The 23582-nt window shown below is 34.6% G+C and overlaps 5 protein-coding genes and 1 long non-coding RNA gene across 7 annotated transcripts; 3 read left to right on the forward strand and 3 right to left on the reverse strand.

The window, feature by feature from the left end:
- The first annotated feature begins 793 nt into the window (after positions 1 to 793).
- LOC105951361 (glucan endo-1,3-beta-glucosidase 11) lies at positions 794 to 2358 on the forward strand. The gene is made up of 2 exons (XM_012974786.2): positions 794 to 1104; positions 1202 to 2358. The coding sequence occupies exons 1-2, from the start codon at positions 1038 to 1040 to the stop codon at positions 2221 to 2223; spliced, it is 1089 nt and encodes a 362-aa protein (XP_012830240.2). The 5' UTR covers positions 794 to 1037; the 3' UTR covers positions 2224 to 2358.
- Positions 2359 to 2717: 359 nt separating this feature from the next.
- Positions 2718 to 9199, reverse strand: CCP1 (P-loop containing nucleoside triphosphate hydrolases superfamily protein). Of its 2 annotated transcripts, none has more exons than XM_012974787.2 (11): positions 8912 to 9199; positions 8188 to 8364; positions 8052 to 8110; positions 6811 to 6876; positions 6544 to 6651; positions 6391 to 6457; positions 5835 to 5919; positions 5123 to 5283; positions 4240 to 4341; positions 3776 to 3995; positions 2718 to 3143 (listed from the first exon to the last, which is right to left on the reverse strand). In XM_012974787.2, the coding sequence occupies exons 1-11, from the start codon at positions 8951 to 8953 to the stop codon at positions 3010 to 3012; spliced, it is 1221 nt and encodes a 406-aa protein (XP_012830241.1). In that variant the 5' UTR covers positions 8954 to 9199; the 3' UTR covers positions 2718 to 3009. The 2 variants fall into 2 exon arrangements, with proteins under 2 accessions (XP_012830241.1, XP_012830242.1); XM_012974788.2 differs by having other exon boundaries at positions 8188 to 8391; positions 8912 to 9173.
- Positions 9200 to 13628: 4429 nt separating this feature from the next.
- On the reverse strand, positions 13629 to 15900 carry LOC105951363 (gibberellin 2-beta-dioxygenase). The gene is made up of 3 exons (XM_012974789.2): positions 15378 to 15900; positions 14503 to 14881; positions 13629 to 13936 (listed from the first exon to the last, which is right to left on the reverse strand). Exons 1-3 carry the CDS (start codon positions 15761 to 15763, stop codon positions 13694 to 13696), a joined length of 1008 nt encoding a protein of 335 aa, XP_012830243.2. The 5' UTR covers positions 15764 to 15900; the 3' UTR covers positions 13629 to 13693.
- Positions 15901 to 17658: 1758 nt separating this feature from the next.
- On the forward strand, positions 17659 to 18108 carry LOC105951540 (uncharacterized). The gene has a single exon (XM_012974994.2). The coding sequence runs from the start codon at positions 17659 to 17661 to the stop codon at positions 18106 to 18108; it is 450 nt and encodes a 149-aa protein (XP_012830448.1).
- A 220-nt stretch (positions 18109 to 18328) lies between these two features.
- On the forward strand, positions 18329 to 19386 carry LOC105951369 (uncharacterized). Its single transcript, XR_016033189.1, has 2 exons — positions 18329 to 18545; positions 18868 to 19386. It is a non-coding gene; the product is annotated as an uncharacterized LOC105951369 (long non-coding RNA).
- On the reverse strand, positions 18761 to 22453 carry LOC105951365 (potassium channel KAT2). The gene is made up of 11 exons (XM_012974790.2): positions 21857 to 22453; positions 21548 to 21763; positions 21289 to 21444; positions 21163 to 21220; positions 20556 to 20873; positions 20240 to 20479; positions 20037 to 20135; positions 19926 to 19958; positions 19632 to 19817; positions 19147 to 19543; positions 18761 to 18980 (listed from the first exon to the last, which is right to left on the reverse strand). Exons 1-11 carry the CDS (start codon positions 22030 to 22032, stop codon positions 18856 to 18858), a joined length of 2004 nt encoding a protein of 667 aa, XP_012830244.2. The 5' UTR covers positions 22033 to 22453; the 3' UTR covers positions 18761 to 18855.
- Positions 22454 to 23582: the final 1129 nt, after the last annotated feature.

Below are 23582 nucleotides of genomic sequence, written 5' to 3' on the forward strand. Positions count from 1 at the left end.
TATTGTACTAGTGAAATGAAATCATATAAAGGTGTTGGAAAAGGAAATTTAATATAAAAATATGAAAATAAATTAATATTTGCTTGTCTTTTAAGATCATTTTTTTATTATTTTTTTATTTTTTTTCAAGTTGAAAAATATGAAGACGTTGCCAAACACTGATTGATTTACAATTTGGATTAGAGGGTTTATTTCTCTACCTTCTTTATGTATTATTATTTTAGAATATATATATAGGTCTCTCTTGAAAATAAAAATTGAGTCTTGATGACATTAATTAGTATAAATATGGTTTTTTTTAATCCGGCAGGCATCGGACGAGGAGATGGTGCCATTAGTGGAGGAGGGGAGGATGGTGGTGGTGGTGGTGGTGGTGGTGGAGGAGAAGAGGAAATTGAGAAGTTTTCCGATTTGTTTACTGTGTGTACTTGTTGTGGCGGTAGCGGTGGCGGTGGCGAAAGTAGAAGCTATTGTTTGACACCTCCTTGTTAAGAGAGGGATAGATGGCAGCGGGAGGTAACGTATGAGAAGTGGCGATGATTATCGAGGTAACGTATGAGAAGTGGCGATGATTATCGAGGTAAGGTATGAGAAGTGGCGATGAATTGTTATATACATTTCAAAAATATATAAATGGATGAGAGACCCAAATAATACTATTTTTATATCTAAAATCCTTGCTCAGTTTAATTAATGAACTAGGAAGTAGTGACATTACATAATTAAATAACAAGAAAAATCTACTCATTCTACATTTAATTTCATTATGCCAAACTCAATACAAACTACTAGCAAGAATGAAAGCATATGTCCTAATTGCCATAGCCAAGGCACCTACGAAAAATCCCTTTATCTTAATAAACCAAAAGGCAAACAAGCAAAGAAAGGAATTCACCTCTTAATTTATAGTCTCTTTCGATTTTCTTTTCATTCCCCCTTTCCTCTCTCTCTCTCTCTCTCTCTCTCTCTCTCTCTCTCTCTCTCTCTCTCACACACACACACACACAGACACACACATTCCTCTTTCCCTCTCTCACATGGAAAATTTTGTTAGCAGGATTACTATGTTAAATGTTCTTCTCGGCTTATTTCTAACTTTATCTGGTATACATGCCCACTCTTTCCTCTATATATAGATTGACTTCGATATATTGATTAAATTATTCTTATAAACTGTGAAACTAAGATAAAATCTGAACAGGTTTTCATTTTCCAAAACAAGTGGAGGCGCTGGGCATCAACTACGGCCAAGTGGGAAACAATCTGCCGCCGCCGGAAAGAGTCCTCGACCTCCTCCACTCACTCCGGCTGACGAAAGCCAGAATCTACGACACAAACCCTCAAATCCTGACAGCATTCGCAAACTCCAACATCGAACTAATCGTCACTGTAGAAAACCAAATGCTGCCCACTTTAACAGATCCGAACCAAGCCTTCCAATGGGTTGCCACCCACATAAAGCCCTATTTTCCGGCGACCAACATCACCGGAATCGCTGTCGGGAATGAGGTTTTCACCGGTGGTGACACCTCACTGGTTTCTTACCTTGTACCAGCATTGGTCAGCATACACAACGCTCTAGTTCGATTCGGGTTAGACCAATTCATCAGGGTTTCAACCCCTAGTTCGTTAGCGGTTCTTGAAGAATCTTTCCCCCCTTCAGCAGGTCGTTTCCGGGTCGAACTTACCCGGATAATGCCCCAGTTCCTGCAGTTTTTATCCGCCACAAGAGCTCCATTTTGGATGAATGCCTACCCGTATTTCGCGTACAAATCCGACCCGAATAACATCTCTCTAGACTACGTACTTTTCAACCCGAATACAGGAGTGGTGGATCCATACACAAATCTACATTACGATAATATGCTGTACGCTCAAGTGGATGCTATAATATTCGCTATGGCGAAAATGGGCTACGGAGGAGTGGAGGTAGGGGTTTCAGAAACAGGTTGGCCTTCGCGGGGCGACCCGAATGAAAACGGGGCGACCCTGGAAAACGCTGCGGTCTATAACGGGAACTTGTTGAGGAGGCAGGTGAGGAGAGAAGGGACTCCGTTGAGGCCTCAAACGGGGTTAGAGGTTTACATGTTTGCGTTGTTTAATGAGGATATGAAACCGGGCCCCACTTCAGAGAGGAACTATGGTTTGTTGGAGCCCGATGGAACCATGGCGTACAATATCGGACTGTACGTAGATTCCAGGACCAACGAAGTAAAACCATAGGTTCTTTAATTTATTTTCCTACAGTTTATTGTTCACACACAAATATAGATATGAACATGTAAATAAATATACTGTGCTTCTTTTTTTCTACCTTGTTTATTTGGAATTTATATATTATCAAACAGGTTAAACAAAGAGATGAACAAGTATACACAGAACAGAGCATGAGCAAAGTATGCAAAATAATTCAGATATGTATTGCTAAATGCTACAGAATAATTTCATTTCAGACACTCGATTGACTTTGACGAGTTTACTACTAATCGATACAAAATTTCATCTGATAGTAAAGTAAAGTTTCTTGATTTATCGTTACCCCGCAACATAATCAAGCAATTTGCAACGGATCAAGTCAAGAGGGTTTAATATAGTACCATTATAATAATGTTTCCTATAAATATAACAGTCTATTCGGCAATATTAATCAATAAATATAGACAAATTTATAAAGTTAAAAATAATCACACCTTCTAATGCATACTACCAGGCAGTAATAAAGATAGAAAATCACTTACAATACAAGAAGTACATATATAATACAGCCATATCACATGTAATCACATCATTCCTATTAATACATGGGTTCAGCCAGAACCTTTATTAACAATAACCTATGTTCGTTAAATTTTGAATAGCACACTGCTTAATCGTTTAATGAATAAAATGGATCCACATAGAATACAGACGAGAACAAAAGTATCGTTTGGGAGGACAGTGATGAACAAATATGATAAAAAGGACAACAATTTCAAAGTGGTGAAATATAAAAGAGATGTATGTGCACCTTCACTGAAGTATTTGGCTGCCATAATCGGAGTTAAATTGGTCGTAACGGTGTGCATGGAGATGCGCAGAAGGCCTGGTGTTCCTCAGTGCTACATCTATGTCTCCAGGTGTAATTGGTCCAACCTTTGGTAACTCTGCATGCCGAAGTTACTATTAGTGTACCAATTTATAATCAGCAACATTAGAACATACCAATCTTATTCTTTTCTTTTTCTTTTTGGATAAAGTGGTTTCAGTGACTGATTATGTAATTTTAAAAAATTCCAGTTTCAGTGCCGTAATTGAAATAGCATGTTTTGTGTTGTGTTCTTCATTCATATTTTAAGGGGACCAGAATGACAAAGGATGACATGTAAAAATTACTTTTTTTCCGAGTGTGGGCATGTAGTTGCACAAGAACATAACTCATTAGAAGGATGGAACATTATTTTTAGAGGGTTATTACAGCTATTGATGAAGCCTAGCCTCTAGGATTTATATTTTTAACATCCACTTAGCGGAAGGATGTGTAGTAACTTTTAAGACAGCAGCACAAACTTTTAAGATGCCCTTCAAGCTAAGTAAATTGCAAGTTGCAACGATGCTAGGGTTCTCTGCAATATATGGTGAAGTAAAACGACCTAGATTTGCATGTTCGATTCATCCCTTTTTCTCTTATTTCCCTTTGTTGCATTCTTTCAATAATCCCAACCAACAAGTCTCCTAAAAGCAATAGTAATCACAGATTTAACGTAAAAGCAGTAGATTATAGATTAGTAAAGCATACCATCCTCAGGGACCAGTTCCTGTTTATCCTCAAGAAATGTCATTATACGTCGCAATGGTTGCATGGCAGCTTCTTTGCATAACAGACGAATATCTGAACCTGAAAAACCTTCACTCCTCTCCACCAATACATCATAAGGAAGGTCCTCGTTAAACTTTGACGGCAGTAATTCCTCAAACATCCCTCTTCTTGCTTCTGGTTCGGGAAGAGGTACAAGGATCTAATCAACAGAAGAGGAATATTACAAAAAACAATGAGGAAATTATGAAATAGTCAGCAAATTAAGAAATGTTTGACACAAGTCTTCCTAACTAGAAACTTGTCAATTAAGTTACCAACAGAAGGAAAAACAAAGGGCTAAAGCAAAATATGAATGTATAGGTGTTGATAAAAGTTGACATAAGTGCATAATGATTTTTCTTATACCTGTGAAATAATTGAAGCATCAGATTATCAAAACATACCCGTTTTTCGAGACGCCTAAGCATGGCTGCATCTAGTTCCCAAGGGAGATTAGTTGCAGCCAGAACAAAAACAAGTTCATCTGTTCGTGTCAAACCATCCATCTGTAATTTAGTAAAAGCCATTATTTTTTTGTTAGGCACAGCTTTAACTCAATCTCTCTTAACGACCAATATAAACAGAAGAAATAGCTTTGTGGGTTAGTTAGCCCTACAAACAGATAAGATACATCTTAATTAGAAATTAAGAATGACATTTTGTCTCAGTATTACAAGTTTTAGATGCGTTTTCTGTATATACAAGGATAATCATCCTTAACTAGCTCAATTGGCAACTTCAATGTGTATGCAACTATGCATAATTATGTTATTTTTCTATGAACCACTTGAAATAAAGGTGCATGGGAATAAGGAAAAAAATTATTTTATCAATAATTTTTACATTTATAAAGTATAAGACGTAAGAATAAGCTTACTGAATCCTAAAAAAGGGAATTCCTTTAAAGTGGCAGTATGAGTTAAAAAATCCAAGGACATCATAGAGAAGGACCATACATACTGCTTCAGAAAATATGCAGCAGTCCTACAACGTTTCACATTTATTATTGGGGTCATCAAGCATTTTTTGGTTGATGATGAATAAGACTAGCATCACTTGTTACTTTGTAGACAAAAAAAATAAATAAATAAATAAATAAATAAAAAATTATATGACATCATAGAGAAGGACCATACCTACTGCTTCAGAAAATAAGCAGCAGTCCTACATGTTTCACATTTATTATTGGGGTCATCAAGCATTTCTTGGTTGATGATGAATAAGACTAGCATAACTTGTTACTTTGTAGACAAAAAAAAAAAACAAATAAATAAAAAATTATATGACCTGTATAAGCAACTCAGTCTTCAGACGCCTACTTGCTTCATGTTCACTGCGAGCTTCACCTCGCTGGCTGATAATTGCATCAATTTCATCCAGAAATATTGTTGAGGGTGCGTGATGCCTAGCAAGCTCAAACAATACTTTCACCAATTTTTCAGAATCACCTGCAACGAAATACATTTTATCTCAATGGAACATGAATGCCGAGGTAAATGTTCATCTAGTTTTCTAAAGTTACAAATCGCGAAATCCTCTTTTTAACTTTTAGTCTTTAGAATCTCGAATACTTGAAATTTTGAGAGGGTGGTGAGTTATCTTAAATAATCCTTATAAACCAAGTCTAGCAGATAACAATCTGCAGAAAGCTAGAGCTGAAGGTAAAGAAGAAACATAATCATTGAAATTCAAAAGAAATTGCATCAAAGAGAGTTATTGCATGCCTCAAGAAGGTAACCAATATCATATAGTGAGTAACACTACAAGTCTACAAGTATACTTGATATTAGCTTAGAAAGTGGTCTAGTTAGTCCTAGTGAAACTGAAACATGCATTTCTGACTGAAGTATAACCAGCAAAGAGGAAGAAGAAAACAACTAAGATTACCACTGAAATAGAATTACAGCAATATAATGCAGCCAATAAATGTTTTACTAGGAGCCGAGTAGGTGACAAGAAAGGATGATCATAGGCGAATCAATAAAGCACAATATCTTACCCCTCCATTTGCTGACAATTGATGAGGCAGAAATGTTGAAGAATGTAGTTTTGCATTCTGTTGCAACAGCTTTTGCCAGCATAGTCTGCAAATTTGAAGGGAGGTGTAGAACATATGATGTGTTTATAGTAACAACCATTATTTATTTTCAAAATAGGGCAAATTAGTACTGGACAATATGACAGAAAACAGGGGATTAAAAGAAAAAGGATCTAAGAAAGTGGCAGAAAATAAATATTTTACTACAAAGCTTAGAGTTGGGCTCTAACTTGATATCGTTAATACTTATTACAAGTGACACCAGTATCCTGTATTCAGTTTGCAATCTTGAATTCAATTTCTATGCAATCATGCGAGAAACAAACTTAGACAAATAATACATATTCGATGAGCTTGGATCAATGCACCTTATGACCTAAATCAAATCTTCAAAAACCATGTCTACCAAGTGATAACAGATAATTACATACGGAGAATCAAGTACATTTTACTGTTCAATACACAATTACTTGCACTGAGAAGTGAGAGCAGAAAACAAATGAAGTGGAACACAAACCTTTCCCGTTCCAGGGGGGCCGAAAAGAAGAATGCCTTTCCATGGTGATAGAAGACCAGTAAAGTACCTGTTAAAGGAAGACGTGCAAATCAATTTCAAGAAGCCAAACTTAAATATTCTGCATAAAATGAACACTCCAATTATAAGACTGACTTTGGATATTTTATTGGCATCACAACAGCTTCTTTGAGAAGCCGTTTAGCATTTTCTAACCCTTTTATGCTATCCCAGCTAACATCTGGGCTACCACGAATAATATCTCTGCAAATAATGAAACAAGAGAAATATGCACAGATCAGTAAACATGAGAAGTTCTCAAAAAAAAAAACGTAAACATGAGAAGTTGATCAAAATGAATAAAGCTATCCAGTAACAGAAATGGGTACTCATTCGTGTGAAGCCAACAGTGCCATTACTCACCTACACAAACTCTCTGCCAAAGCACGTACTTCTGCTGATTCGAAAGGAGGAAGTAATGATTTCTGCCTGAAAGTGAACATTAGATGTCAGGGATGCCTAGACAGGAAGGGGATTCTTCAAAAGTTATCATGCCTCCAGAATTTAGCTACGCCGACTAAGTTCATATGACACATTTGCGGTCAGGTGGCAAACTAGAAGAAAATTGTGTAAAAGCAAGATATGGTACTCGGGTAATTTGTAGGAATAATAATGTCTTCAACCAGTTTATCCATTCATGAAACAAAGCTAAGAAAGTTTAGAACCATGCATTCATTGTGAGAACCAATAACTCTAGCTCATCACACGTACAAATTCACATAGGGAGAGACTAAAGACTTAATCAAACTAAAATTGTTCCTCAAACGACTCCTCTATTGGCCTTTGAGAGGTACCATTTTTAGCAAGTAAACTTAACATACAGCACTCGGGATCAAACTCATCTTATATGAAGGAAAATATCTGATCTACTTAGAATGCTCCGAAAATCTACTAGCTACTGGAAAGCCGAAGATTAAGAAAATGGATTTGTGCATCCACCAACAAGAAGTACCTTACAACAACTCTTAACTTCAAAAGATATTGGTTTCCACTTAGTAAATTCTTTGTAAATGCAGATGTTTATTTCATAAATATAACTTGCCTTTGTTCTTGACATATAGATGCATGATAACAGTTTATAGGTGGGAGCTGGGTAAAATTGCTTGAATCAATCATTTAAGTTACTTGATTATGATCTTTATCGACTTAAGGATCAATATCCTGTACACGATATCACCATGTACAAATATGGAAGGAAAAACCTATTAAATGAAATACCATATAGTTACTGCAGAAGACAATATGTTCCAAATATCCTTATAGGTGAATTCTGAGAAGGACAAAAACCGTTTTGCCTTCTGCAATGCAAGCTTACATTTAGGATGAAACGAATACAATAGCTTGAATCCAATCATCCAAGAGAGCTAAAAAAACAGGATATAGACTTCAACTTCTTTTTCCAGTATAAGATTTAAATAAATAACACATAAACTACCAATTCTAAGGCGTTTTTCCTAGGTGAAAAACAGTTTTGCTGGTCGCCATAAACATCTTGGTTTAGATCACTCATTACTAGATAAGTATATATCACTTGTTTCGTTCATGTTTGGCATGGCAACATTCATTTAAAATTAGTGGCAAAGTATGAGGGAGGAAGATCATACGGCTTTTCATCAACTCCAGCAAGTGAGGTTCCATTAGAATGCACCCCATTCCCGCGACCCTAGAGCATAATAATCATGTCAAAACCACATAAAACCAAATTTACATCAATCAAGTGTGAATCAAAATCTAAAATACCTGGTTGGCATACTGTTCATAATTAGCCAAGTTGGACGTGTTGTTCACACGCTCACTTCCATTTGATGCCCCATTCGTGTAACTCCCGTTATTCACAGTTTGACCGTTTGCAGGCATATCTTTGGCCACAACTTCCTTCTTCCTCCCAAATTTGGAATCGTAGAACAACTTGAATTCCTAGATCGTACACCCAGCAGATGAATTCTATATAAATTTTGGTATTCTCGTCATTCGATTAGACAACATAACCATAATTTGGTCATAGATCGATTCATTTGCACAGATTTGCACTTCATTAGCTATATACCTAGTTTATGTACAATGAACCATGTAATACAAACAGAAACAAGTATTGATTAACCACAGAAATTGGGAATGGTTTTCAGCTACTATATCATGCTCGTAAGGTTATACAAAAGGGAAAAAGGAGTGAGTAAATCTGAGAAACTACAATATTCCTATAATGGCGACGATTTACCAACACATAAGAACAGGCCATAGAATTCAGTGCTTCTCCGGTTGTACCTTAGCTGCATCAAAATCTCCGGTACAACGGTAATGCTTATACGGTTGTACCTAATTGAATCAGCGAAGATAAACAAAACTAAAATTCTGATGAATTCGCCGACTCACAGTCCTAATAAGTCAACGCACAGCACCAAAATGCAAAACAGATAGATACAGGATCACCATGGAAACGCAAATGAAGGAAATTCGAATGTACCTGAAACGACAAGCGAGTGGGCATAGGCTCGTCGTCGGCCATCAGAAATGCAGAGGAGAGAGAGATTTATTGGAGATACTCTTCAGCCGTTTCCCCTCTCTAGAACATAACTCACACACACACCCGAACGGATGCGTGTTTGTGTGTGTGTTTGTGTGTGTTTGTATGTGTAAGTATAGTTCGATCTCCAGTCGGCACAGTCTATGTAGATGTGGAGATCGAAGCACGTGCTTTCCCCTTTTTTCTGTTCAGAGTTAGTGGCAGGAAACGGGAAATTAAAAAATATTAAAATTAATAAGAAGTAGGAGTAAAAAATAAAATATTAATAATAATAATAATTCACCTGAAAAAGGTGTGGCGCAGAATCTTTTCCAGTGAGTAATGACTTAATGCATACTATAGATTATAGAAGACAAGGGCACCAGTGAAACTGATTCCGTTACATGGCGGTACATCAACGACCAATGAAAATGACTCTTTTACTTAACCTATGTTTTAATTAGGCCGCTGTATAACACGTTTAAAGAGTGTTTAACTTTTAAGTAGGTGTGCGTTGGGTTTACCAAACCCTCGTGCTACTACTATTACCGAGATTAATAAATTTTGAAATTTTGGTACTAAACTCTTAAACACGAATTAAATCACAATTAATGAAACCATGAGCTAACCTTTGGACTAGGAAACTTAATGACATAAATGGCCTTGTCGTTATCCTACTGCAATAGTTCTTCCTAACTAAATTGAATAACTCATTTTTTTTTTAAACAATATATAACTAATTCTATAGATATTTAATTTTATAAGATTTTCCAATAATCAAAATAAACTATTTAATTTATAGTAATGGATCATATTTTGACAATGGGCCCGGACCAATAAATAATGGGCTTATGCATGTTTTACGGGCCTAAGAGAACGCCGGTAGCAGCCCGATCCATAATTGTTGCTTACCTATTTGCTATTTCAGTATTTCTTAAAGAAATCGTCTTCTTTTTTCACCTGATTTTCTACAATAAATTATTATTAATAATAATAATAATAATAATAATAATAATAATAATAATAATAATAATAATAATAATAATAATAATAATAATAATAATAATAATAATAATAATAATAAAAGTTCCAATGTTGATAGATTTACTTCATAAGTGATGTTGTATCAATTACTTTTGGTAAATTAAATAAAAATTCTAGGATAATTCGCTGCAAGTGAGTAGATGATCTATGTAGAGTCTTCACCACGCGGGGAGCATAAAATGCTTGGATCTAGAATCTGCAAGGGTAAGCGCAAATGTAAACTAAACAGGGGTTGATCCGACGAAAACTCCGCCGATTCTTATGTCAGTAGTTGCCTACGCAAGCATTGAGGAAAGGTCACACGAATTCTAAAAACTCGGATGAATATGAGTCGTATGCAGGGGCGGATTCTCAATAGGGTAAGGGGCAGCCCCCCAAGAATTTGAAAAAAAAAAAGATATATATTACTTATATATACATATATATAATTACACTCTAAATATTTAATATAAAATAAATATTAATACAAAAGGAAGGAAGAAAAAGGAACAAAGTCATCAGGCACACAACCAAGAAGAAAAAAGTAAAATTGAAAAATCTCATTGATTAATTATTAAGATATAATATTTTCTTAATTGTATTTTAATTCTTAAGAGAAAGATTTTTAAAACAAATAAAATTTTATCAATATAGGAATTGGTTTAACAATAGGTTTCTTCCCTTTTAATTCTCTCAAAATCTCAAAATAGTACAGATTCAATAATAGATCGATGAATTCTATTCGAAGAAAAAACATAGAGCACAACTTAAATGATTGTATTATTTTGGACGTATTTATTTGAAGATTTGTTTTATTGTCAAAAAAAAAAATTAAACCACATTTATTTATTTATTTTTACGTTGTTTATATTTTTATTATTTTTGTCATAAGCTCAGCCCCCACTTAATTGTCTCACGATCCGCCACTGGTCATATGGGTTATTTACATTGTAATTACTATAGTCTTTGTCAATAGAACTTTTAAGTATGATTAGTAAATCTCACTAAATCATATTAATCTTATAAACCTCTTATTAGTTGAATTGGTCCATTAATTAATGATTTTGTAGGTGGACGCTAGGGGTGGGCATTCGGGTCGGGTTATTCGGGTATAACCCGACCCGGTCGGGTAATACCCGACCGGGTCGGGTAATTTTTTACGTAACCGGGTTTTTCCCGGGTTCGGGTACCCGGTGCTCCCAAACCGGGTCGGGTCCGGGTATTAGAAATCCTACCCGGGTACCCGATCGGGTACCCGGTTGAATTTTTTTTTTTTTTTTTTTTTTTTTTTTTTTTTTTTTAATATATATAAAGAGATATATATATATATATATATATATATATATATATATATATATATATATATATATATATATATATATATATATATAAATGTATATCAATATATGTATATATATATATATATATATATATGTATATCAGTGACAGTATATGTTACTATGTATATGTCTATATATATATATATATATATATATATATATATATATATATATATATATATATATATATATATATATATATATCTTAAGTAAATTTAGTTATTGTTTATTTAAAAAAAAAAAAAAAAAAAAAAAAAAAAAAAAAGAGGAAAATAGCAAAACCCGAACCCGACCCGAACCCGACCCGAGATAACCGGGTACCCGGTTGCCGGGTACCCGGTTATTTCGGGTCGGGTTCGGGTAATTTTTTTTTTGCAAAAAACCCGAATAACCCGACCCGAATAACCCGAATAACCCGACCCGACCCGAATGCCCACCCCTAGTGGACGCCCACTTGAACTTTTTAGATGGTCCAAATATTCATTGACATACTGGACCGGGTCAATAGGTATACCAATAAGATATATACAATTAAAAAATAACATATTCAGTTCATATATTATCTACTAATCTCGCACTTTACTAAGTTCTAACCATAATAATTATGTAAATAAAGTAGGATCAAGAATCCAAATTCTTTTCACTTTGAGACATTTACCTAAGTTAATCTCCACCAAAACAATTAATGGGTCAGTGAGTAAAACATCAAGATTCAATATATGATAATTAAAGATCAAGTCAAATCTAAAGTTTAATCAGTAGTAATCAGTGATCTGAACTCCCAAAAATTAACCCTCATTTTTTTTTGTAAATTTTATCCAAAAAAACCAGTTCCCATAAAAAATGTTCTATGTGGGAAGAATAAAATATTGTGGGCTAAACCGAAAACAACGTGAGAGTGGGTGGTTGGGTGTGAATACCAGCGAAGCTGGTAAGGAGATTTTAAGTTCGGAGGCCTCGAATGCATGGGGGGCCTTGACCCCCTCCTCCGACCCTACACTGGGTGTGAACCAAAGTTGGACGGCTACAAGTGGAATCTCGAATTCTTGATCGATGAGTACGATTGATGTATCGAAATTAAAAAAATTGACCCTCCAAAAAACAAAGTGTGATCTTGAGAATATTTGGAGACATATATACTTGTGTTTTATGACCGATAGCTGTCTGAGACGACCATAATATGTTCGGAAATGTTCTTTTTCTTTGAACAGTGAACGGTCCAGAAGACAATGAAAAGGGTATGGGGGAATAAATTTATAATTTAATTTCAAGAATGTGAAATTAAATAAAATGTCTTGCTTCTGTGATATGGACTGTCACGATGTGTATTTCTACACCATTTCTATTCAATTATACTTTGGTACCAATTGCATGCAATAGCTAATGGGTTGTGGGCATCGATAACGATATATTTATGTGGTCCTTTTAGACATAATGCGAAAAATATATACTTAAGTCAGTACTTTTTGTTTTTTTAAATAAATAAGTGACGCCTGTTGAGTGTAGAAATTAGACTCAATACGTTTAATTTGTATTTGTGCACTAGTAGGTGAATTTTGTGGTTTATAAATGAAAAACGACAATATGTCTAGAAACTTTGAAAGAAGAAATCTCGCATCAGATATATCCGAAAAAAAAAATATGCGATTACTATATGTGATGATCTCAGATAGCTCACGGTCTTAAATTAATCTATGTGGCCAATTTATTAAGCGTGAAATTATGACAGCTTAAATTAGTCAATCACCCATTATCACACAATCCAAACATGCCCGGGGTGTCTAACAAATATTACAAATTTCACATTAATTTATTGTAATTTCCATGCATGAAATGAATGAAAGTATTTATATATTGTCTTGGAATGATGAGTATGAGTATTTTTTATTACAAATTTAACATTAATTATATTATATTACTATATTATGTCAACTTGCATCTATTTATTGTATTAAAAATATTGTGTCCGAGTGACGCATCTTCAGTTGCAGAAAAATTGGTCTCATTTAATTAGTGACAGAGAGATGATGACATGCATGCATGTATATAAGTCTGTAGAGTAGATAACAATTGCATTAATTCTGGAATGGTGCCTTTCGATTGTTACAACTAAAAATACATCAATCATACGTTTAAGGTGACGAGAGAGAGAGAGAGAGAGAGAGAGAGAGAGAGAGAGAGAGAGAGAGAGAGAGAGAGAGAGAGAGAGAGAGAGAGAGAGAGAGAGAGAGAGAGAGAGAGAGAGAGAGAGAGAGAGAGAGAGAGAGAGAGAGAGAGAGAGAGAGAGAGAGAGAGAGAGAGAGAAACCCTAGTGGTTGCCACGTAAGGAAATGAAAGAGAATTAGGTCAACCAGTTTTGGGAGATCGATGTAGTACTAGATTATTTCTCGAAAAACCCCAGCCTGTCATCACCCAACCTTGTCTTGTAAGCAGCATTCTTGTATTCAGACCATGTGAATTCCTTGTACAAACTCACTTCACCTTCTTCCAATATCGAGGGCAAAGGCGTAATTTTCTCACTCAAAGGTGGCCCACCAAAGTAAATCATTGAAACCCTCGATTTGACACTATCACCTGCCAACACTCTGTGCTTCACACTCCTAAACCTCCCATTAGTCATCACCTGTAATTAATCAAACTTTTTTATATTATTATTATTATTTTGATAAAATATTTACCAATAACCAAATTTGTGCCCCGGTTACTGATGGAAAACGGATGGATCAGATCGAAATAAACACTTTCAAAAAAATTCATCGGAATCGAAATTTCAGAAATTGAATGAAAAAAGTCAAAAAACTAATTATAAAATTGAAATTTTCGGAAACTCCAAATTTTCAGTCACTTGTAATAATATAAAATACATAATAATATTACTATTTTAAGTGTCATTTTCAAAAAATAATCGTATTTTTCAGAAATTAAATATTTTCTAAAATCAGAATATGAAAAAAAAAAACCCAATTCCGATTAAAAAAAAAAAAAAAACCCGGAATTGAAACTTTCAAAATTCGTAATGAAAAGTATTGTTTAAAATTAAATTAGGATTAGAATCAACAAAAATCGAAATATTTTGTTCAAATCCACTCCTAGTTGGAACTTAAAAAAAAAAAAATCGATAAAAATTCAGAACGAAACAAGTTTAAACAGACATGCGTTCGGTAAATAATTGAATTAAATACAATTTACCTGTAAGGAATCACCAACAATGAAGAAAAAGGAGGTGGGATCAGGTGGGACAGCAACCCACGTACCATCTTTGAGACAGATTTGAAGGCCTGATGTGTTGTTCGATTTGACGACAGATATTATTTGTGGGTCTGTGTGTTCTCCGAACCCGATCAAATCCTGACCGTTCATTAGTAACGGTTGAAGAATCTGATGATGATTATTATCCGGGCATGGCGGATAGTGATTTACCCTAAAACAAGAATCACTTTTCTCATTCTTTATCAGCTTACTTAATACATCTTTATTATTACTTCCAATTTTCAGTTCTTCAGCTATCATTTCCAGCACTTCACACACCATTTTCCTCACTGCACAAACATACTCATTCACTAGACACCTGCAATAATAATTAAATAATATTTTTTTCAATTATTATATTGCCGGTTTTGCCCTTGTCGTTATTTGAAGAGAAAAGATCATGCATGTAATTAATAGGTTTAATTCTTAATTTAATACATCAAATCTTTTCTTTATCACTTCATTAATATTTTTTTGTCTTTCATTTAATAAAAAATATTTGTTCTTGCAATAAAAGAAACAGATGGAGTTTAATGTATGTATATACAGTAGAACATCGATAAACTAATACTCGATAGATTAATAACATCGCTAATTAAATTTTATTTTTATTCAATCCCAACTCGGTGAAAAGTGAAAACGTATTAAATTATAGTTCGATAATTTAATATTTCACTAATTAAATTAATAGAATTTCGCTGGTCTCGACCGACTGTATTAGTTTATATAGATTTAAATATTTATATATATTTATCACACATGTGTATAATCAAAGAGTAATTAAATAGAGAAATATTAAATTATTTAATTATTACCAGAGAGTGTCTGAAATTCCGGGGCAAATGGCTTTGGCGGCGTCGGTGGAGAGAAGAAGATACTCAACCCATCCCACATCACCGTTCGGCCCGATTTTCTTGTTACCATACCCAAACGGGCTCGGTGGGCCCGATTTCTCCTTTTCTTGCTGTGGCAATTTGAAAAACTCGACAACCTCGGATTCAAGTCTGTCCAGAAACTCCATTGAAACGCCATGGTTGGTCACCTTAAAGAACCCGAATTCCTTGCAGGCTTCGAGTATAAGCTTCTTAGCATTGGAGTAATCTGAAAGATCCACAGCTGGAATTATATTGATTTCACCTGTGGGCTTGCATGTTTCGAAGTGGGCAAAATTGTCAAGAACTGGCTGAGATAATACCACCATTTTTTTTGTTGGGGAGGATTAATGGAGTTTTAGAGAGAGAAAGAGGAAGATTTAAGGTTGCTGAAAACTATGATGCATGGAAGAGAGATGAGAGAGTAGAAGGAGAAAGGCGTTGGAATCTATGGAGTGGAGGGACATCTGGCTTTGTGTGTGTGTGTGTGTGTATATATATATATAAATAAATAAATAAATAAATATGGGAAAAATATAGTTTTCGTCCCTCAAATTTGAATTGATTCCACATTTGGTCCTTTATATTTCAAAAATTCAACACCTTTAGTTATTTTCGTCAATTTTCTATTAAAATTAACGGAATCAAACATGTGCCCATCACTACTCTAACTGAGAGGCTTAGGGAAAATTGACGGAAATGACCAAAAATGTCAAATTATTAAAATATGAGAGACCAAATGTGTTTTTTACGAACATAAGGGATCAAACGTAGAGTCAGTGCAAACTTGAGGGGTGAAATTTGTAAATTCCCCAAATAAATATATAGTATGCTTGTCAATTTATGATGGGAAGAGGGAGTTTTCCTTGTCTAAAAAAGTGAAAACAGGAGAAATAAATGAGTCATATTCGGAAAATCACATTACATGCGAGAATATACATATCAGATCCTCTATCTTAATTTTACACTATTATAAGTAATAAATAATATATAGTAGATGAAAATTAAAAACAAAAATCTCGATTCTGAAGTGAGAGAGAGAGAGAGAGAGAGAGAGAGAGAGAGAGGGGCCCATTGAATATGGGCTAACCACAGCCCATTTATACCGAAAAATGTGAAGGGTACTTTTGGGCACTTAAATTATTTTGGTTTTAATATGGGCTCAATTTTTTGGGCTTGGTAAAAAAGAAAGACCTGTATTATTATTATATTTATTTATTATTAATTTTTTAAACTGTAGTAACCTATATATGTAATAGAATTAGAGGTATGAACAGCTAATTAACCTACACTCAGCCACCCTAAATCCTATGTCTGAAAGTAAAAAAAAAAAAAAAAAAAAAAAGGTTTAGTAGCATTAATAATTTCCAATTTAAGAAGAATAATTATAGCAGATATCCAAATAAATCATTATTATTATTATTATTATTATTATTATTATTATTATTATTTTTTTTTTTTTTTTTACAATACATAATCCCCAAAATCAATATTTCTATTATTATGCATATTAGACAGTTTTCCTTTTTTTTAATAATTTTTTTGTTACAGCATATATGTTCACATTGTTAGATAAAGTTTTGGTAACACATGCATGCATATATTTAAAGACTTATTAAAGTCACTTATGTCTAGATTAGTAGTGGCGGGAAACATTAGTGGGGAGTTTGGCAAGAATACTAATTTTATTATCCAAATATTGTGCAAAATTACGTTGACATACAATAATATATTGATAATAACGTTACCAAGCAAATACACATGAAATTCATCCAACTTCAAATTGATCAGTGCCCAGATAAATCTACTAGCTACAGTAAAACCTCGATAAATCTACTAGCTACAGTAAAATTTCGATAAATTAATAATCTCGTTTAAATAATAATATATCACGGTCCTGACTCGGTGTAAACGTACTAAATTATACATATGAAATTCATCCAACAACTTCAAATTGATGTAGTGGCTAGTTAGTAGTACTTGCCAAACATCTTAAATACACATTACTCAGTGTCATTTTCTTCTCACAATTATCTCTCAGTTAATTACAAGTGACGACAAAAGGGAATTCGAGAAATAAGTGCAATAATTAATACATCACCGAAAATTTAAAAGTAATAATTCTTGAAAAACAAAGATGGTCTATAAGAAGCGTAATCCGCAAACTCCTGATCATTCGCAATTGCAACGAAAGAAAATACTAAGAAAATTAGAAAATAAAGAAATGGCAACGGCAAAACTAATCGAAACTCACACGCAAGGAGCAGAGATTTGCCATGGATCAGATATCTGCAAATCGAAAATCCAAAAAGTACTCGAAGAATTCTCTTTCCCAAAAGGACTATTGCCATTAGACGATATTGAGGAGTTCGGTTTCAACAGAAACACGGGGTTTGTTTGGATGAAGATGAAGAAGAAAAAAGAACACAAGTTCAAGAGCATCGGCCAAACGACTATCTACAATGCCGAAATCACTTGTTTTCTTGAAAAGTTTCACATGTCGAAGGTGACCGGGGTCAAGGCAAAGGAGATGATGATTCCAGTGGCTGTTTACGACATACTCGTCAGAGCTCCGGCCGCTGACATGGTCAAGTTCACGTCCGCAGTTGGCTTGTCACGCGCGCATCCGATCTCCGCTTTTGAACTTGAAGATGCCGGGAGTGCCACCAAATGACGACTTATGTGGAACAGATGATTAATAACACGCGCTTTATATGTGCGTGACCATGCAGAACAACGTTTTTTTCTTTTTCTTTTTTTAATTAAATTTTTGTTTTTGATATTATATAATACCAACAACACGCTTTTAGTACTTCTTTTTTATGTGTGTGGGTGACTTCTCTACTCGGGTCGGGTCAATAATGTAATATTGTCGTTCTAATTTGAATTTTATTAGTCTTAAAACAGAAAATTAGCCCCATAACACGATTTGAATTTTAGGGCATAATCTGATAACAAAAGTAACTACAATGAAGCTAAGCAATCATCCACAATGAAATGAGATTCAAAACCCTAGCACTGTGTATAATTTTGCTTAATTGAGCTCGTATCAAAGATCATGCCGAAAAATCGCCGCCATTTTCAAAGCTTCACCAGCTCTCTCTCAGTAAGGTTCGCTATGAATTTCGCGGCTTTTGTGTGTGTGTGTGTGTTTTCTGTTTTCCCCCTAAAATTAGTGTTCATCAGTATTTCGATATTGCGTATTGATAATTATGAGAAATTGAGAATAAACTGCTGCAATCCAATCGTAGTGACAGTTTTTCCTATGATTATTTGTTGTTTCTTCAGAAAATTCATGGATTTGGTTGGTGTAGTATCTGTAAACATATCAGCAAAAATTGCTTTGAATTACCTAATTTTAATTTATCCATTTCCATAATATAGAGCTTGTTAAATGTTAGCTCACATCTTATTCTACACATTATTCCGACAGTCTTTCGGAGGAAAAGAACAAATGATCACCATCTCGTATCACGCTTATATCATCAATCTCTGCATTCTCTGCGTTTACTAATTTCGTAAGACTGCCGTCTCCGAATTTTTCACCTGCAGTATGAGATGGAAGAGATGATCACAACGGTTAGTGCATTTTTTTCGTCCTTTATTATTTTCCGAATATTCCTTCTTTGAATCTACGGTTAAGTTTTGGGCTTATATTTTTTTTTGCGCAAATTTTTAAATCTGTCAAAAAGAGTTCAGAACATTAACATACCTGCTATCTTGAGCAGCTCTTCTAGCGAGTGAGGTAGAATTATTAGCTTTGGAATCTGCTTTTCGCGAAAATTCGCGTGAATGGTGACTCTCTTATCCGATTTTATTGCTTCTCCCCTTTTTGAAAATGCGGTACTGCTTGAGCTGGCGTACGAGCCTTTTCCGTATCGATTTGCAACTGATTCATGTGCCCCATTTAATTTATTTTCATTCTCATTATTTAGCATGATTTCATTCGAAATATCTACCGTTGATTCCTGTTTCAAAGTGTGTCCGTAGAGATTATCATTATTGCAACTTGTGCAGTCTCCTTTAGGTTTCCCGTGAAGCCATTTTTTTAGGATAAGGCTTGGATCCTGTTGGCCCTCAATGTCGAAACTCCTCCATACTTTCATTTTCTTCGAGTAAAAAAAAAGTATTATTTAGTTCGAATTTTCAAAAATTAAGGATGTCTGGAAAAAAAAACAAAGGGGCATGCTAATTCACCTTGAAAAGATTGTTCATAACAGTGAGTTCATCTTCTGGTTTCGACCGTAGAATGTTCAGAAATGTGGCCTTGCTCATCCTTAGCATTTGAGAAACCTCAGTTGTTCGAACACCAAACGGCTGTGACTTTCCACATAAAACCCCAATTTCTCCGAACATTTCCCCTGTAGAAGCCTTTCCAATGATCTGTGTGTATATAGAAAAAATGGGATGATATATATATATAATATACTATTATCCTTTGTTTCTATCTACAGGTAAATAGGTATGTAGGCGCTGATGTAGAAATCTTACTTGATCTTGCCCGTTAATCTTTGCGATATAATCCTGCCAAAAAAGCAAAAAATTGTGATGTCTAAATAAGTTTTCATTGCACGCCCTTCGAGTGAGAGTAGCTTAACTTACCACAGCCCCTGAAACCAATATGTACGCATCTGTCGAAGCCTCGTTTTGCAGAATCACATCTTCTCTTGGAGAGTAGTACTCGGCTTGCATTTCCGGAACCTTCCAATTGAAAGTAATATATAGTATTTTAAAATATATATCTTTTACGAGAGAAATGATTTGTACATTGTATTAAAAAAATTGAAGTAGGAAAAAAAACGCACCAGTTGGAGAAGGAGGTCTTCGGAAACCCCATGGAAGAGATGGACATTTTGAACAATGGTATAAAACAGATAATTTGCAATGCTGGTACGAATGGCTTTTGGCAGCCCATTCATCATTTCTTGTTGTCTCAATCCTTGTGTTTTGAATTTCAGACATATGTGAGATAAGACTTGATTTTGAATATTCGATGGCAATTGGTTCCTTCTTGCATATTCGGAAGCAGCCGTGATATTATCTCTCTACAAGTTTCCCTTATATTAGCTAATGAGTTATAGTAAATTTCTAGAGAGAGAAAGAGAGAGGGAGGTGACATACGAAATTTCTGGTGCTGCAGGTCCAATGCACCACGAGATTTGTCATGTTTCCTATAAGATAAGAAGTCAACCCGAGATTGAAAAGCATGTACATCATCTCAAAGAGCATCTCTCTCGTGTTTTCAGCATGCAAATCCCCGTAACCTGTTGTAGTTAAGGTTACAATCGACCAATATAAAGCAGTCACATATTTATCCCATATTTTCATTTGTTTGAAATTAGGATAGACAGCACCAATCCATGTTCTTTTCGAATTCCCGTATCTCTCAGCGATCATATAGTTGAAGCACCCCGCACAATGAACAGCAAACAACGTCACCTGAAACTCACTCATGAGAATTTTTTTAGACCACGAGTTTTAGGAGTTCATTTCATTTAGTACCCCTGTGTTATACTAAATTGCTAAAAAAACCCTCGTGTTGTAAATATTAGCAAACAAACCCTATGACGCATTTGTGTTAGCACATAAATGGTGAGGTTTTAGGTTAGTTTGCTAAAAAAATGCATTATAGGGCGTTTTTGCTAATACTGAAAACACTTGGAGTTTTTAATAATTATAGTAAACACAGGAGTGCTGAATGGAATAAATATGAGGCGACGACTCTTACAGATACGAGTTTTGTGAAGCGAGTCCAGAAATAGTTAAACCGAATGTCCTTTTCGAGCCTGAAACATAATAAGTCAGTTTTTTCAAGTAATAAAAAAAAGAAGCTTAATTCGGATTAGTTTTGCACCTTGCAAAGAGTGAGCTAACTCGTCTGAGTCGCCAAAGTCGTAGCATACTCAGCAAGTTAAACCCTAATCCACCATTGTGATCTGTGAAGATGATGCTTAGAGATTGAAACGGTATTGTAGAGCAGACGTCAAAAGCGAACCATGTCGATAGATACCTATTAGTCGAATATATATATGGCACGGGGAAATAATTTAGTATCAAATTTATTCTTAGCTCCTCGAGCAAATCTTGTTTTTATTGCTAACGGATACTATTACCTTATTGCTATTTTCTTGGGATCATCAATTAGAAGATATGACCTAGGGTCAACATATGCCACAAAGAATGTGAGAAAAATGTCGGCAGCGAAGAAGCTGTTGATAATGTTGTCAGCTATGAACAGAGAATCTTGCTTGTAAGTTAGAAACGCAAACTGGAACGGAGATATCCAGGCAGAATATATGACTAGGAGAAGTAGAAAAATCTCCCATGCCCTGATAAAAAAAAGAAGTAAAAAAGGACAAAGAGAATCAGAATTAGTGGTTTTCTATATTATAGTGTACTCTCGAGTACAGAGATGTCATTACCTATAACATGGATTTAACGGGGAAACTATTTGTCTCCGAAGCTTTGTCGCTCGATTCATTCTAGTTCCTAAGGGTGGAAGCAGATCGTTAGAGAGGAATCCACTGTCGATTCCTCGAAAGTTTTTCAAGAATGAAAAAGACATCTTGAGTTTGTTAAGGTTCTTTTTTTGTTTCATACTAGGAAGTTTGGAATTGAAGGTATATATATATAACAACAATGAACCCTCGAGATAATTCTTTTATGAGTGTAATCTGAAGGATTGTGCAGCTGATCTGTCATTAACGGCACTACCAGAAAAGATTTTAAAAGATTTAAGAACGGATTATGTTTTGAACGGACACGGAAGTCGAAATGGCAGACAGCATAAGTTCTGTCAAAGGAAAAAATAAATTGCAGAGATTTTTCAAGAGAAAGATGAACATAGAGGAATGCTCCGTCATCGATAAATATAGGAAACATATTACATGCATTACACATTTTAGGACCAGGGTTTGGTGATGGTTAAATTTGTTCGAATTCTTGAAATGAGCCAACAAGTGTGGTAGAGAATTGGCTGGAAGGTCTCTGTTATGGACTCCACATGGACCTTTAGTTTCATAGTTTGTTGGGGTTAGTTTTATTTATATATTTTTCCGAAATTGTTTAAGAATCGAAAAATGATCCCGATCTAACATAGATATAGAATTATTCGAAATGATAAAAACTCTTTTCAGTTTCAACTATCTTTGCTTTTATCTGTTCCCTCTAGTAAATTAGCCACGAGAATTTTGATGTTGTTCGTATATGTATTATTTGTAAGCAATCATAGCCATATAAATTACGAAATGGATTGCGGCCATATATCGAACCGCCCTCTATCCTGTATTTCGTTCGATATGAATTTTTTATAGGCCGTTTTTTTTTTGATTGATTTCTTGAGCTATCGTGGAAAATCTGATATTTTTTGTTTAAAGGTGAAGTGTAATGGCACTGGGATTTTTTTGTCTATTCCTTTTTGTTGTTTCCTTTAATTGGCATAATTTGCTGATTGTGGTGAAATTGATATACTCCTCCTGAAAACTACAAACTTGATCTTTTTATTGTGAATTAAATTGCATTACTTTGATTATTCACCACATGCAAATATTGAACTTGGTTTTTTTTTTTCAAAGTTGCGTTAAATTGAGCAATTTTCAGTTGTTATATTGTCGAATTCGAACTATATAAGTGCACTGGGTAAACGCATACGTGCATTTCAGGTGGAGCTAGAACAAAGAATTATGACGGGGTTAAATTATCCACCCTTATTATTTTGTGTGAACATTGAGTTCTGTTAATTGTCTGGCTGTTACTTTTCAATTTCATCCCTTTCTGCTGAATTTTAGTTTCCATTTTTATTTGTTTTATTCCACACTTAAATTGAAGGTACGATGATGATTTACTTGCATTAATTTTTTTTTGGGGTAAATTACACTCACCTCCCTGAGGTAAAATGTACTTACAAAAAAACCCCTTCTTTTTGAGAAATTACATCCACCCCCTACAAAAGGGTGTTAATGTTAAAAGTCTATAAAATGCAGGGAGTATATGTAATTATGGAAAAATGAGGGTTCTTTTCGTAAATAGATCTTATATCAAGGGCCGTTGCAATTTACCCTTTTCTTAAGACATACTTGCATTAATTCAATCAAACAACCTTTTTCGTGACCAGAATAATTGGGTTCTTGAAAAAAAAATTAATCAGCT

This window comes from Erythranthe guttata, chromosome 8, assembly GCF_056151865.1.
Source record: "Erythranthe guttata isolate IM_541 chromosome 8, IM_541, whole genome shotgun sequence".
In the NCBI taxonomy this organism is placed as follows: Eukaryota; Viridiplantae; Streptophyta; class Magnoliopsida; order Lamiales; family Phrymaceae; genus Erythranthe; species Erythranthe guttata.